Source organism: Acanthopagrus latus, chromosome 24 (genome assembly GCF_904848185.1).
Source record: "Acanthopagrus latus isolate v.2019 chromosome 24, fAcaLat1.1, whole genome shotgun sequence".
NCBI lineage: Eukaryota > Metazoa > Chordata > Actinopteri > Spariformes > Sparidae > Acanthopagrus > Acanthopagrus latus.
Window position 1 is genome coordinate 2,309,062 of NC_051062.1, and position 14,001 is coordinate 2,323,062.

Here is a 14,001-nt window from a genome sequence, read left to right on the forward strand (position 1 = left end):
TCTGCCGCTCATGCTGATTATTGATTGTCCGGCCACGGCTGGACAATAAAGTTAAATTGCAAAGTTGCTACGAGGCTTTAGATCGTGGGCAGACATTAGGCTAACGTTACTTATGCAGGAAGGCATGTCGGAGGGAGGCAGAGATCATCTGCGAGTGATAAGCAAAAAAAGAAAGAAAAAGAAATTGCAGTGTAATTTTTGAAAACTTTGATCTCGGGGCCCATGTCTGCTTTTATTAGCTTGCTGGGGAACACGTTCTGGATGAGACCCACGAGTGTTACTTCTGCCTCACATCATTTACTAATCATGTTAGCCATTTTCACCTGAAGCTAACGTCTGCAGCCATAAATAATAAGTGTTACAGCCGCCCAGCTAATCATCCGAGATCTGAGGAGGCGCTGTCAACTTTGCCTGCCAACTCTGAGAGCCTTATCTTAAAGCTGCCATGTTAAAACAATATTATTGTGGACAAATGTGAACGGCACTGCAGATGGATAAGTCACGCCACAAGTTGTGTGGGCTTTTTTAAATGATGCTGGCACTGAGCGGCAGTCGGATGTAGCTGAATATTCTCAGACCACATTTTCAAAATCAGCTGGAATAGAAGTTACTCTGACATTCACTCATTTAGTTGACAGGTTGGTCACCTTCTGTTCACCACCCCAAAGTCCACTGTTCACTCTGCTCTCGCCACCTTTCACTGATCCTCGTTCGGCTTCTTCTCAGCACTCCCCTTGCGTCTCACTGTGGCTGTAATCTTTCAGCCCCAGCGGTGACAGGGGGCTGTAAAAACAGAGCCGGAGGAGGTCGTCCTTAAGTTTGCACAGGAACAAGCCTCTCATTCTCCTAGAGGGAGTTTGGTACTCCGCTGTGGTGCAACTGAGTCTGAGAGAGATGAATGTCCTGCTCTGTGGAGGTTGAGGATGAGGCCTGGAAGTGTTGTCTCTTACGCTCTGCGGGTCACACAGGAAGCTAAATGATCCTGTCAGTTTTCATTGAATGTGATTTATTGGTGCCATTAATTTCTGAATGGGAGGTCAACCTTTTGCCTTCTCAGATTGGCATCTACTTCTTACAGCCATGCTTGACTGGGGTTTCTGTCAGCAGTACAACGATGTGTCATATTTCCTGCTTGTTGACACAGAGTAGGTCCCCAGTTTAACAGCGATAACAATGTTTCACCTAATCACAGCAATAAATCTTGGCGATGTATGGTTTCTGCAGACCACAGATATGTTGAAACTGTAAATTTCTTCATGTGGCAACTTTCTTTAGGTTTGATTTTTAATTTAATGCACGATTTAAAATATCCCAACATCTGTGAGGGTTAAATAGCTCTATATTCCAACAGTAATCGCTGTTACAGAGTGTTTGGTTGGTAACCCATGCCTCTCCTCCCTCTCTCATGTAGTAAAAGAGAGCCTGCTTCATCCAATCAGGACAGAGATCTCCACAAAAAAGGTGGTCCTGTCTGCTCCAGCAACACGAAAAGAGCATGATCCTCCTGTTCTGGCACCTACATCGGCAAAAGGGGGAACAGGGAAAGCTTCCAATTCTAGCGTTCACAGTGACAGCTTCTACTACCAAAAGAAGCAAGGAGAGCTGCCTCGACACAAAGAAAGGAGTAGTGCAAGTGTGGTGACATAGAGAGGAGGGAGAGCATTGCTAACTGCAAAACGGACAGGAAGTAAGCAAAAAATCTCTATACTTACAAATGTTTAAACACAGTCTTACACAGTGGTCCCTGAGCTACCACTCTTCTGGCCTTTATAAAAAAAAAAAACATAAATGGTTTTCAGGTGAGCAAACAATAACAAAACAAAGAGACAACTTATTTTTGTGGAATGCCCTGACAAAGAAAAGAAAAACCCAATACACTGAACACCAAGAACAATAAAGAAAAGAAGGCAAATTAATAATAGTGACAAAATCAATCTAAATAAACACTTATCAGACAAAGAATACCCATCTATTAATACTTGCAGTACCACACTACCCCTGTCACTCTGAAATCCCAGCCTACATCCTGAAATATTGAAAATAGTGAACCCCAGATGACATCAAATTTGGAAGACATGTTGCTACTGGAAAGCCAAATCATTTCCAGTTTTATAAAATATAGGACATGTCTTAGCCTGTGATGGGGAAGTGTCTTTGATTTCCAAGTAATTAATATCAAACGTCTGGCCGAGAGAGTGGTAAAAGCTATAACATCTTTTTTGGACCTCATGAAAGTAATGCAGTAATACCAACAAATGCACTTAAAGCACTGGTTCCAATTCTTCCCCCAAGTACCTCAGACAAGGTGTCAAAAAAGTCAGTTCAGTGTTTAAATAGCAACCTTGCTCCGAAAAGTCAGGTTGGTGAAGATGCTACCTGCATTTGCTCGTGCTTTTGTTCATTTCTTTGTGTCCTTAAATGTCAGTGCGTTGAGCTCTTTGAGGTTACCTCTCTAAAACCTAGAAAGGACGTGATAAGTGAATTACTGCACTTAACATTTCTTGCAAAGCTGTCATACTTTTGAAAATGTCAGTGCATATTTAATCTGAGATGTACTAAAGTTGATCACTGTAAATCTTGCATTTTTATAAACTTTTAAAGACTAAGTAGAGGGGCCAAATTATTATTATTTTTTTAATGTTTGTGGTTTTACTTAAACTAAGCTTCTTATAAATTGTAACAGTTGTTTTTAGCAGCATCAAATCTAGGTGCAGTGTTTGTGTGTTAGACACCAGACAGACAAACTGGTACTGTATGTTGGAAAAGATAATAAAGGTGCTATTGTTTTGTTTTTTTATCATTTTGTAGTTACCTTGTTTAAGTCCATAGTAGCGCTAGATGGACTGTCGTGTACATATCACTTAAATAGTTATCATATAAAATTAAACAAAAGTCAAGTAAACACTTGTGTGTTTCCTGTCCTCCTCGGACAAATGTTGTTGTCCTCAGTGGATTGCTTGCCCCTGGGGGCAAGGAGTTGGTCGCACTCTGTTTGCCCTCAAGAGCTAATGCCAGGCTCTTGACCATTCATTCCAATAGTTTTATGCATTTCAGGCCAGTGTTTTCCTCTATATCCAGCAGGTTTTTCACAATCACTTCAGCTGTCAGCATTCACATTGACTTTGACAAAATGTCTGTCCCCTGTCTGTCCTACTGACTCCTCATCACACGTCTCTGTCCCTGGCAAAAAACTTTAACTCACTAAGTGTTTTGTCATCTTCCACTATTTAGTTGTTGTAGTTACTCCTGACTGAGAATTCAATGAAGTTTACAGCCTCCGTCCCCATGAGTGAGAGTCAGGCAGCGCCCAGTTTACTGTTGCAGTTATGTAATTATGAAATTTACAGAGAAAAACGTAACTTGGTCACTTTCCAGGATGCATGGAGGGTCAAGATCTCAACCATGACACATTATGACAGCATCCATATGATTATAAACAGGCAGTGGGTACATGTTTACATAGACAGGAGGACACCGGTGGAAACACGTTGAAAAATACACACATCATCGTGTACTGTCATGCCTCTTTTGTATCCGCGGTGCTGGCTTGTGGCTTACACACTGGTGCGTCATTACGCCGGAGCTGCTCGATTCTGTGAGAACTAAGGCGGAGAATTGGCGAACTTCTGCTGCAGGGATGTGAAATGTGGCGTCTCTGTGTGAAAAGGGCTACTGTTGTTTGTAAATGTCCTTAGCTGTGATGTTAGAATTGGTATCAAGAGCAAAACAGCTAGATCAGTACATCCTATTTAGAGTTTAAGGTTGATGTAATGCACAGGGTTTCTGCCGGGTCTTAAAAAGTCTTACATTTGACTTGTACAACACGAGAGAGTTCATCGAAAGACTTTTGGTTCTGTCAAGTTGATAAGGAGTTATGTTATCAATCCTTTAAGGACATACGATGTTTGATACGCTGGAGGTTCGTTTCTGTGATTGTTCAACAGTTTTGAGAGTTTGGCAGAAATATTTATTATTATTGAGGCAGCAGCTCATCTTTAGGAGGCTTTCCTCTGTGAGCATGATGTCATGGGAAAATTATGAATTGTCTTTCTTTCTTTCATTCTTACTTTCTGTTTTATGAATTCCATTTACAGTGACCATAAAGTCCACATCATTACACAGAATAATTGCTTGAGTAAGCCATTGATTTTTTTTTAATTTCTAGATTTATTTATGATTAAACATCCCTACATAGCACTTGAACTTACATTCCACTTGTCTGTTTACCCTCACCACGCCTCACAGTTGCACCATGCCTGTTTAGAAGCGCAACGTTGAAAAGGGTCCGGTCTGAAACAGTGTCGCGCGGCGCAGCGTAGCATAGCGTTCCAAACTTTGTGTAATTAAATACACCTGTATGGGGGTATATTAAAAATTCATATCATAACGAAAATAGACACCGGTATTCAGTGTGAACCGGTATATCGCCCAGCACTAGTGTGTGTGCGTGCTTGCGTGTGTGATGCCAGGTTAGAGAAGATGATTAATTGCTTGCATAGATGCATAGTTCAACTAACGTCAGACTAGCTGACTAGCAAGTCTGCAAAGCAAACCACCAATAACCTGACCTGAGATCACAATAACACCAAATAGAAAAATAACATGTGCATTATATCAACCAGAGTTGATAGCAGCAAGCCCCGTGCTTAGCCATGCTATGATATGCTGTGTGCAGGCATCTTGTGGAGAGAGGTGGAGAAGAGAGAGGAACAAAGGACTATCTGCTTAGAGGGGGGTCTGTCGGTCGACTAATATCCCAAAGCTAACTTTGCTCCTAGGTGTGAAGACTGGGGAATTCTGGGAAACATGAATTCAGTTCAGAGTCCATTTTGAAATCCACAATGAACAACTTCATCTGTGGGTTTAAACAATAGCCGGGCTCAGTTTGTCTGGAGTGCGAAACCTGCTACATCGATGCCAGCATTTGCAGAAAGTGGGCTGATCAGTGGTCTTATTAGAACATGCCATGTGGATCAGAGGGCTGCTGCTATGACCAGTCTTTACCATGTGGAGAAGCGCTTAAAGCGATCAACTGTGAGTTTCCATTGTGGATCTGAGCGGTGAAGCTTGTCAGCTGTGGATGTATTTCCTTTTCCATTCCTGAGTCAACCAGCTCAAAGGATGTGTTCTCTTCCTGGTGGACCTGATCTGGCCTGTGGACCAATGTTTCAGCAAAATGAGATGCTAGGACTGACCTAGAGGCGTGGTCAGCTGGGTTGTGTTCGGAGCGTATGTAGAGCCACTGCTCTGGTCTTGTAGACTGATGTAGTCATTGAACTCAGTTTTGCAGTTGCTTCAACTCTTGTAGTGAATCTGTTCAGAGCTGCCATTCAGTGATCTTCTCATCTGGTAGTGGCACATCCCACTCCTCGGTGTCCATGGTCAGCACAGGTCACAGATGCTACCAGGCCTTGTGGACAGGACACAACTCAGGGTGAAAGGTTTGTTATTGCTGGACGCTGAAAAGCTAAAAGTGACTGATGCTATTTCTCAGCATAGTCCCAGACTATTTTGCAGACTGCTTTTGTCCGAAATAGAATTTCAAACAGAAAACACAATGAAATCCTGGTTTGTGCTCACTGAGCATAATAGTCAATGCTCAAAAAAGTATTTGACAAGAATGCAGAGGGTGTGCATTTTTGCGCACCCTAGTTGTGTCATTTCCACAAAAACTAGGGGAGACAGAGATTAGAGAGGGGAGAAGAGACGAGAGGGATCAGTGCAGCTGTGTGCCTCTTTAGGATTCTTGCTCTCTACCTCCTCTCGCAGGGGCCAAACCAGGATCATTAGGTTTGGCAAATTACCCGCACGGCCATTGTGGCGCAGTCATGGCACATTAGTGTGTCTTTTTAGCTGTGGTTAAACTCAGTCTATTCACTTGTAAAAGAGAGCGGCCATTGGCAGATAGTTGGCAGGTTGCACAGAGAGGCCATTCACCCAGTAGGAAGGAGCTGAGAACACAGCCTCGGAAATGGTCCTCTCTGAATATTTTGATGGAGAGACTCTGGATGCCCTCTCAGTGTCTGTTTGCTCCAACTAACAAATCTCCGTGAACTGACTTCATTGGTAATTCATATTACTACTCTTTACAGGTGAGGGCTCACTACTGTCACTGTGAGTTAGCTGCTTCTGGAACAGAGAAACTTCCTGGGATGGATTTTGATTAGATTTTTGGATCTGTTGTTTTGGAAATTCTAATGATCAGAGGAGGGATTTGGAGTTTGGAATCCCACCATTTTTGGTGTAGCGCGGTGGGAGGGATTCACAGTTTCTTTTGATGATATTTGGATGAAGTCCAGGTACAAGAGAATTTAGACAAGAGGCTGATGTACAAAGGTCAGACGCTGGACCGCCTCCTTTTATTTTTGATGCCATAAAGAACTGTGAATGGGGAAATAAAGACTTGTAATGCAGTTCCCTGTCGTATATCACCTTAGCAAAGCGAATTTGTTGTGATTTTAATGATGCTTTCATAATAGGTATACCCAATGTCTCAGCATGCTCATTTTACTCTGGTGGAAGAGTGATCAAGTGTTTTCACGGTATTTTTGCATGTTTTGTAGGCAGGTCATGACATACAATTGCCCGAAAATAGCTTCATTGTAAATACATGACTGACATGGCTTTACTCACCCTGCTGGTAGAAAAAGAAATAGCACTTTCAGTGTATCAGTATAGCTGCCCTTTTGATGTATTCAAGCTTTGTAACGTTAGTCGTTGCATTGCCACAAAAGAGGTTCATCCCTGCTTTACGCTCTACTCCATCCAATCAACTCATTCATATATAAGCAATAGGTTGAAGGTATTCTAGTGACACACACCATGGGAGGGCCATCCTTTGGCTTTCAAAAAGACTGAAATGTTCTCCTGCTTCAGTTTGTCTGAAGACAAAGCCAAGAGTGCTTGAATGGAGAGTTCGTGACAAAAAGAAGGGAGGCTCACAAAAAAACATATTCAAGTTGTTTGTTACTTTAATTAAAGCATGGTTAAGTCTCAGAGTCGTGACATTCTTTCATTGTAGACTGGTGCATGAGAGATGGGTGTGATGGGAAGGTGGTATAAGGATTCATTCATGGCATTGATGCATTAGCTGGAACTGACCTCGGGTTTGGCTGGACACGTAATTGTGATTCTTTAGGGGAGATTTGCAATATCAGATGGGTTCACAAGCTTAGGAACAAAAAAACCCGTATTTCCAATAACTAACTAAAAGAAAAATGGAGGTGTGTGTCTTAATGCCCCCTGAGGTGTTTGGAGCTGAGGTACCAAATGAGCTAGACTGTCACCTCGAGAAAAACAACAAAATGGTTGTTGGATTAAATGGTTGTTTGGGAGGATGCATAGGTAAAACACAAGGCAGCCTATTAAGAAGTTGTTGTTTTTTTTAAAGAGTTCATGATGTAAGAAATTATTTCAGAGGATTTGAAATTGTGATGTATGTGTATTGATCTAAGGACCTAAGATGAATATTTTGTCCAGACACACAGACTACAGTCAGAATAACCCCAAAAGTGTGTATTTCAGTTCTGAAGCCGTGTTTAGCAGTATTTTTAAACAGGACCAAATAACTTCTAGATGAGACGGAATTACATTAATTCTCCACAGAACCGAGATCTGATGTACATACATGGTTTTTGATGTTGACACAAACCGTTCATGTGGCTCACAGCTCAAAGTTCACAGCCTTTGTTTGGCTCTGGGCCCAGGCTCATCCCTGAATGGGTCTCCTCAGTCAGAAAGATCTCTGCTTGATGGCACCCTCGGTTTGAGAGTCAGCATCGCAAAGATTGGCAGCTCTAGCTTTTTAGGTGAATTAGCCATGACCGAGTCCTGCTGACACTGAGGGGCCGGACAGCCAGAACAGTCAGACAGAGTCAGCAGGACCGCTGGGCTGGCGAGACGGCATAACTAATTTAGATGGAAGGACAGGCAGACGGATAGCAGGGCAGAGTGTGCATCTGTAACATACTGTGCCTTCTTTGATTGTATGTATTTCTTTCATTTTACTTGGTGTGTGATTCTTTGCTGGTCTTGTGCGTAAACCGATAGATGTCTCCTCCGGTCCAACAGGTGTTTCCTGACACACTGATAGAAGACTGGATGTGGTTGTAGCGATGGTTAAGTCAGGGTGGGGGGTGTGGGCCTTCTCCCCCTGCTGCCTCCTTCTGGTCATCTGTTCATCCGTGTGTCTGTCCCGGCCGCCTCACATCAAACCAGCGGACTGTAGTAGAAAGGAACATCCTGTCGTCTCCTACCAAGGTGAGTGCATCACGATCAGTCTGCTTTTACCTCACTTAGCTGTTTCTCAGATCACCCTTGTCAGTGCGTTTCTGACCTACTTGTACAGGGCCCAGTCCCTACTTCTGTAGGCCTCCTCCTTGGACTGATGCACCTGTCTAAGTTTATTAATGACACTCTCATGTCTGCTAAATATAAAGCCACAGCAAGCAGCCAGTTAGTTGGGTTTAGGCTAAAACATAGTCCAACACATAACCCCCTATAAAACCTGTTGTTTTTTCTTGTTGTTCTTTCTCTTTCCAGCATTGAAGCCGTGGCTATCAGAGTTCTTCCATCCAGGAGTGAAGGATTTCTCCCAGTTGGCCCTGGACCTGAGCAGAAACCAGCTCATTGTAGGAGCAAGGTGACAAATAACTATTTAATGATAGCATGTGTTGCCAAATATACTGTACAGTGTTTTAGAATTACTTTAAGGTTTGGTAAGAATGTATCAGGAAAGAAAGCGGGAGAAAAAAGATAATGTTATGCTATACTATCTGTTGCTTTACTATTAACATAAAACAATCTATTTTACAGGAACTTCCTGTTCAGACTGAGTTTGAGCAATGCCTCACTCATACAGGTAACTTTAGCAGATGTTTGAGAAAGATGTTTCAGTTTTTAGTTCATTCAGTTCATTTTTACTATATACCAGAACAATGTAAAATAGATTACAAAATGTTTTGTTCTGCAGATGACAGATTGGGCCCCTGATGAGGAGACAAAGCAGTCATGTCAGAGCAAGGGCAAGTCTGAGGTAGTGTGTTCTGCGTCACGTGATATAGAATTCTCAGTCTTTGATTTTCAACTGAAGTAGATTAAAAATAGAGGATTGTCGTGACCCACAGAAACTGTTGTGTTATACGTTTGCCTGCAGGATGAGTGTCAAAACTACATCCGGGTTTTGTTGATAAGTGGGAGGACACTCTTCACATGTGGGACCAACGCTTTCACCCCTGTGTGCATAACCAGGCAGGTAGGTGCAACAGTTTATCATGAGCTGTGAACAACCAGATCACGTTTTAACTATCAAGATCAGCAAAGAAAAAAAAGAATTCTGTTGTGTTTACACCTTTTTCTTTATGTCAGGTTGATAACATCAGCCAGGTGCTGGACACGGTGAATGGTGTTGCCAGATGTCCCTACGACCCGCGCCACAATTCCACGGCCATGGTAACCGAGAGGGGCGAGCTGTATGCCGCCACCGTGATCGACTTCTCTGGACGTGACCCTGTCATCTACAGGAGCCTGGGGAACATGCCGCCACTGCGAACCGCCCAGTATAACTCCAAATGGCTCAACGGTAAACAAAGCCCCCAAACTCATTTGCCCTTTTGTCAGGCTCATATTGATCTTTTCTTTCCCCCTGTTATGTTTCCTTCAGAGCCTCATTTTGTCTCTGTGTACGAGATTGGCCGCTTTGCCTACTTCTTCTTAAGAGAAACGGCAGTTGAAAATGACTGCGGGAAGATGGTGTTCTCTCGCGTGGCACGGGTCTGTAAGAACGACATGGGCGGACGCTTCCTTTTGGAGGACACGTGGACGACCTTCATGAAGGCCCGACTCAACTGCTCACGCTCAGGAGAGATTCCCTTTTACTACAATGAGCTGCAGAGTACCTTTTACTTACCAGAGCAAGACCTGATCTATGGCATCTTTACCACTAATGTGTGAGTAACGTTATCAGTAGCATTGATAGTGAAGCTGGATGTGCTCAGTCCAAAAAAACTAACACACACCAGTTCACATAAGCAAAAATAGATGCTTAGGATGAAGTCAACACAAGCGTCATGGCTCTGGATCGTCCCTGCTCTGATATATCCCTGTGGCATAGCTGCAGACAACCACTGAGCCCAACGCTGTTTTGTCAGAGGTTTTCCCCGTGAACGCTCTCTATTGAACAACGTCTGTCTGAAGCCTGCCGTGCGTGCCACATAACGAGATGTGCACCGGCGGAGGTGATGGGGCGCTTTTTCCATGTCATTTCTGTGAGGGATGGGGAGACTGAGAGCGTACACAAATCTCTCTCTCTCTCTCTCTTTGCCGAAGTTATGGTTAAGTGAACAGTTGTTTTGAAAGACAGCAATTTGAGAGGGGTTTGTATTAAAGACGGAGAAGAAGGAGGATTCCCTAGACCATGTTGAAACAGAGTCGATGCCAAGAGGCGCATGACAGGTCGCTGTCCTCGTCTCAGCACCACATGTGCACCACATCACTTAGCTTTGTTCAGCCTCATATGCATAAATCAATGTTGGAGGCTGAGGAGACCGCCAGCAACGCAGACACAGCAGTGCACATGTTTAAATGCTCACTATGGCAAATACCATTTGTGTAGGTTATGGGATCGGCTCTGCGTAGAGCCAATAAGCCAATTTTGTTTCCTTATATATTAGATTTTCCCCTTCATGTGAGTGATGGGAAAACAAACTTTTGTGCATACAGAAAAAAACTACAAATTAAATTGTTATTGTTTTTTTTTTATTTTTCGTTTGCCAGATCAAATTGAATGGATGATGATGCTGTACATAGACCAAGGCGCAGCATCTATAAAAACAACATCATTAGAAAAAACAATGGGAACTCCTCATACTCAGTGTTATAATATTACACCCAGGCAGCCATACTGAAGAGATAACTGCATTATACTGCTAAAACCAGCTCTTAAATATGTGGCTTCAGAAGAATTACAGACATCAATGGCATCTTTGACTGCAACCCATGCAACAATTTAAAAGTTTTGTCTAGATGTTCAGCAGCTAATGAAAATTTTGACAAGTTATTGGGTCCTTGCCAATACTGTATTTGGAACCAACCTATTTTCATTTTTTAGATTTCTTTCTCACAAAATTCCTGCGATCTGACTGTGATTATGTCCTTTAGGAACAGTATATCTGCCTCTGCTGTCTGTGCCTTCAATCTGAGCTCCATCACCCAGGCCTTCAACGGACCCTTTCGCTACCAGGAGAATCCCCGCACTGCCTGGCTCTCTACCCCAAATCCCATACCCAATTTTCAGGTAGATCACGAATACAACCACAGACAAAAAAAACACAATGATAGATGTGAGAACATTAAACAGTTCTTTTCCCCAGGCTTTACTCCGGTGCTTGTAGAGAAGTTTTTCGAAAGACATCCATTTCATCTTGGTGTGTAAAACACAGAGACAGCTTACTGCATTATAGCTCAGCTTCATCAAATATACCTCCAACAGACAAATAAGTTTGTCAGCACATATACAAAATGCAAATTAAGTTGCAGGGACAATTGAGATAATGTCATCTCTGTTTTACATCATGAACTAGTTTTTGTTCTTTCTGATTTTGTATTTGCATTGTATTTAATACTCAGTAAGCCCCACTGCAGCTCATATTCATGGTACTCATTGTGCATTTTTTCTTCAAAAACAAAGCGTGACATGTAACTTACAGCACTTATGAAGGATTTGTTAATAAGGTGTTCCTTTAAGCTAGCATGCACAAAACTGAAGCCATATTACTGAATCCATCAAAGGACTAATTTTTACTATATAGCCAGAATTTTAGTTCTAAATGCATGATCATCACCTTTCTTGGAGTCCTGGTCAGAGTTACTGTAAATCACCTCTGCACTGTCAGCTATTTCCAAAGTGAAATCTGTCGGCCTTTGAGGCTGTGCTCAGTCCAGATGTGTTCACTGGGCGGCGACTGAGTCCAACTGAGCTGAACCTGATTGACTGCTGTAATTCCTGCGTGATCTGGGATCACAGTCCAGTCAGCTATTAAAGCCATTAGCTCCATCGCTAGCTGAGCCAATTAGCTAACACCAGATAGCTACAGCAAAGAGTATAGTGAGCAGTAGTTAACTATTATATGTCCTTGAAAAAAACCCCGCAGACTCAGAAAACCCCTGATACTAATCCTCCCCTTCTGTCCACTGCAGTGTGGGACACTGGAGGAGGGAGGCGTTGGGGGGAACCTGACGGAGCGCAGCCTCCAAGACGCCCAGCGGCTCTTCCTCATGAATGATGTGGTCCAGCCGGTCACTGTAAACCCTCTGCTCACCCAGGACAACTTGCGCTTCTCCAAGATGGTAGTGGACATCGTGCAGGGCAGAGACAACCTCTACCATGTGATGTACATCAGCACTGGTAAGCAAGAGGGGAGAGCGGTGGGCAGGGTTAAAAAAGAAAAAAAGCAGCATTACTTTTCAAATCAAAAGCAAGAACCATTTTTTTAATGTCAGAGTATGCAGTGCACAAGATAACTTTCATCCCAGAACATTTCTCCATGTTCATCTTATCCAATAAGAGTACGGCACCATCCTGAAGACTCTCTCCACAACCAATAAAAGCCATCATGGCTGCTACCTGGAGGAGCTCAGAATCCTCCCTGAGGGGCAAGTTGGACAAATCAAGAGTCTGCGAATCCTCCACAGTGACAGATCTTTGTTTGTTGGGCTTGATGACAGACTAGTGAAGATCCCATTAGAGCGCTGCTCCAGCTATCCAACTGAACGGTATGAAGTGGACTCTCGAATCTGCAATGTCAAATGTTATTTCATGAAATAAGCAGAATTCAGAATTGTAGCACATTTATATCCTTTTATTCTTATTTTTGAATAGCATTTTGATTTGCTTGACGGCTCTAAATATAACTGAACGTTCTTTAATACAGAGAAACCAATTTTATTTCAAAGCATCCTACTGATTATAGACTGCAGTGTTCCACATTGTTTTGAATTTCTATTTAAAAGCAAACAGGACTTTGTCGCAGACACGCTGAGATTAGATAACTGCTGATTAAATGTCTGTCTACACTCATATTAGTCATTGCATGGAAGCTCGGGACCCTTACTGTGGCTGGGATCACAAGCAGAAGCGCTGTACCACCATTGAGGGGAGCTCCAACATGAACCAGTGGACCCAAAACATCACCGAGTGCCCAGTAAGACACACAGAGTTAGTCCTGTTATATTGGTCTTTACAATATATCCACGGTATTAACTTCTACATCAGCTTTGTTGATTTACAAGAGGTCATTTTTTATTCAATGATAAAAAATACTGTAACTTTAAAGGTGCAACATGTAAGCTATGGCCAGAAGATTAGTTGAAAACAATAAAGAAAATACACTAACATTATCAATAATTAAATTTTCATTTCTTTATTGTACAGTTGATTGAGCTGTTTATTAAGTAACAATATTACAGTAATATTTCTCCTTTATTCAATTCTGACAGGTATCTAGTGTAGATATACACCTAAATGGTACATTTAGGGAAATGTTACTTATTTATGTGCATGTGGCATGGACTTTAAGCCTCCCTTAAATCCTCTCTGGAGGTGAGGAACCTGACACAGGATGGCAGTTTTGGTCCGTGGGCACCATGGCAGCCTTGTAATCACCGCGATGGCGAGGGCTCTGTCAGCAGCTGTGTGTGTCGCTCGCGGATGTGTGACGGACCCGCGGCTCGATGTGGCGGGATTGAATGTAAAGGTTCGACTATCCAGGTGGCAAACTGTTCCAGGTACAGTTCCTCTATGCAGATAGTAATCGAAACCGTAACTCTTGATGTACTGTAACATTTGTGCTTACATAATTAGAACTACAAAGTGCATGAAGGACTAAGAAACTGTTGGAAAAAGCATGTGAAGTTTAATTAATTTTTAAATATGAGGCACATATTTTAGACTTGTAAGCTAGTATGTAATATCGAACAGTGGTTAGAAACTGCGGATGTTGGAAA

The 14,001-nt window shown here is 42.6% G+C and overlaps 1 protein-coding gene across 8 annotated transcripts in view; it reads left to right on the plus strand.

The window, feature by feature from the left end:
* The window catches only part of LOC119015626 (semaphorin-5B-like), a 38,531-nt gene that overhangs the window by 8,891 nt on the left and 15,639 nt on the right, over window positions 1–14,001 (plus strand). For 5 of the 8 annotated variants that reach the window (XR_005073415.1, XR_005073414.1, XM_037091820.1 and 2 more), the window contains 12 exons: window positions 8,071–8,259; window positions 8,542–8,641; window positions 8,815–8,860; window positions 8,972–9,034; window positions 9,155–9,253; window positions 9,367–9,580; window positions 9,662–9,947; window positions 11,158–11,293; window positions 12,196–12,403; window positions 12,564–12,771; window positions 13,082–13,199; window positions 13,598–13,782. Coding sequence is in view for 6 of the 8 variants with exons in the window: in XM_037091820.1 (XP_036947715.1) it covers window positions 8,115–8,259; window positions 8,542–8,641; window positions 8,815–8,860; window positions 8,972–9,034; window positions 9,155–9,253; window positions 9,367–9,580; window positions 9,662–9,947; window positions 11,158–11,293; window positions 12,196–12,403; window positions 12,564–12,771; window positions 13,082–13,199; window positions 13,598–13,782 (1,808 nt within the window). In the remaining 2 variants the exon portion in view is untranslated. Of the gene's footprint in view, window positions 1–1,411; window positions 1,688–8,070; window positions 8,260–8,541; window positions 8,642–8,814; window positions 8,861–8,971; window positions 9,035–9,154; window positions 9,254–9,366; window positions 9,581–9,661; window positions 9,948–11,157; window positions 11,294–12,195; window positions 12,404–12,563; window positions 12,772–13,081; window positions 13,200–13,597; window positions 13,783–14,001 lie in introns of all 8 variants that reach the window. The other 3 variants (XM_037091819.1, XM_037091818.1, XM_037091817.1) reach the window with 1 other exon arrangement.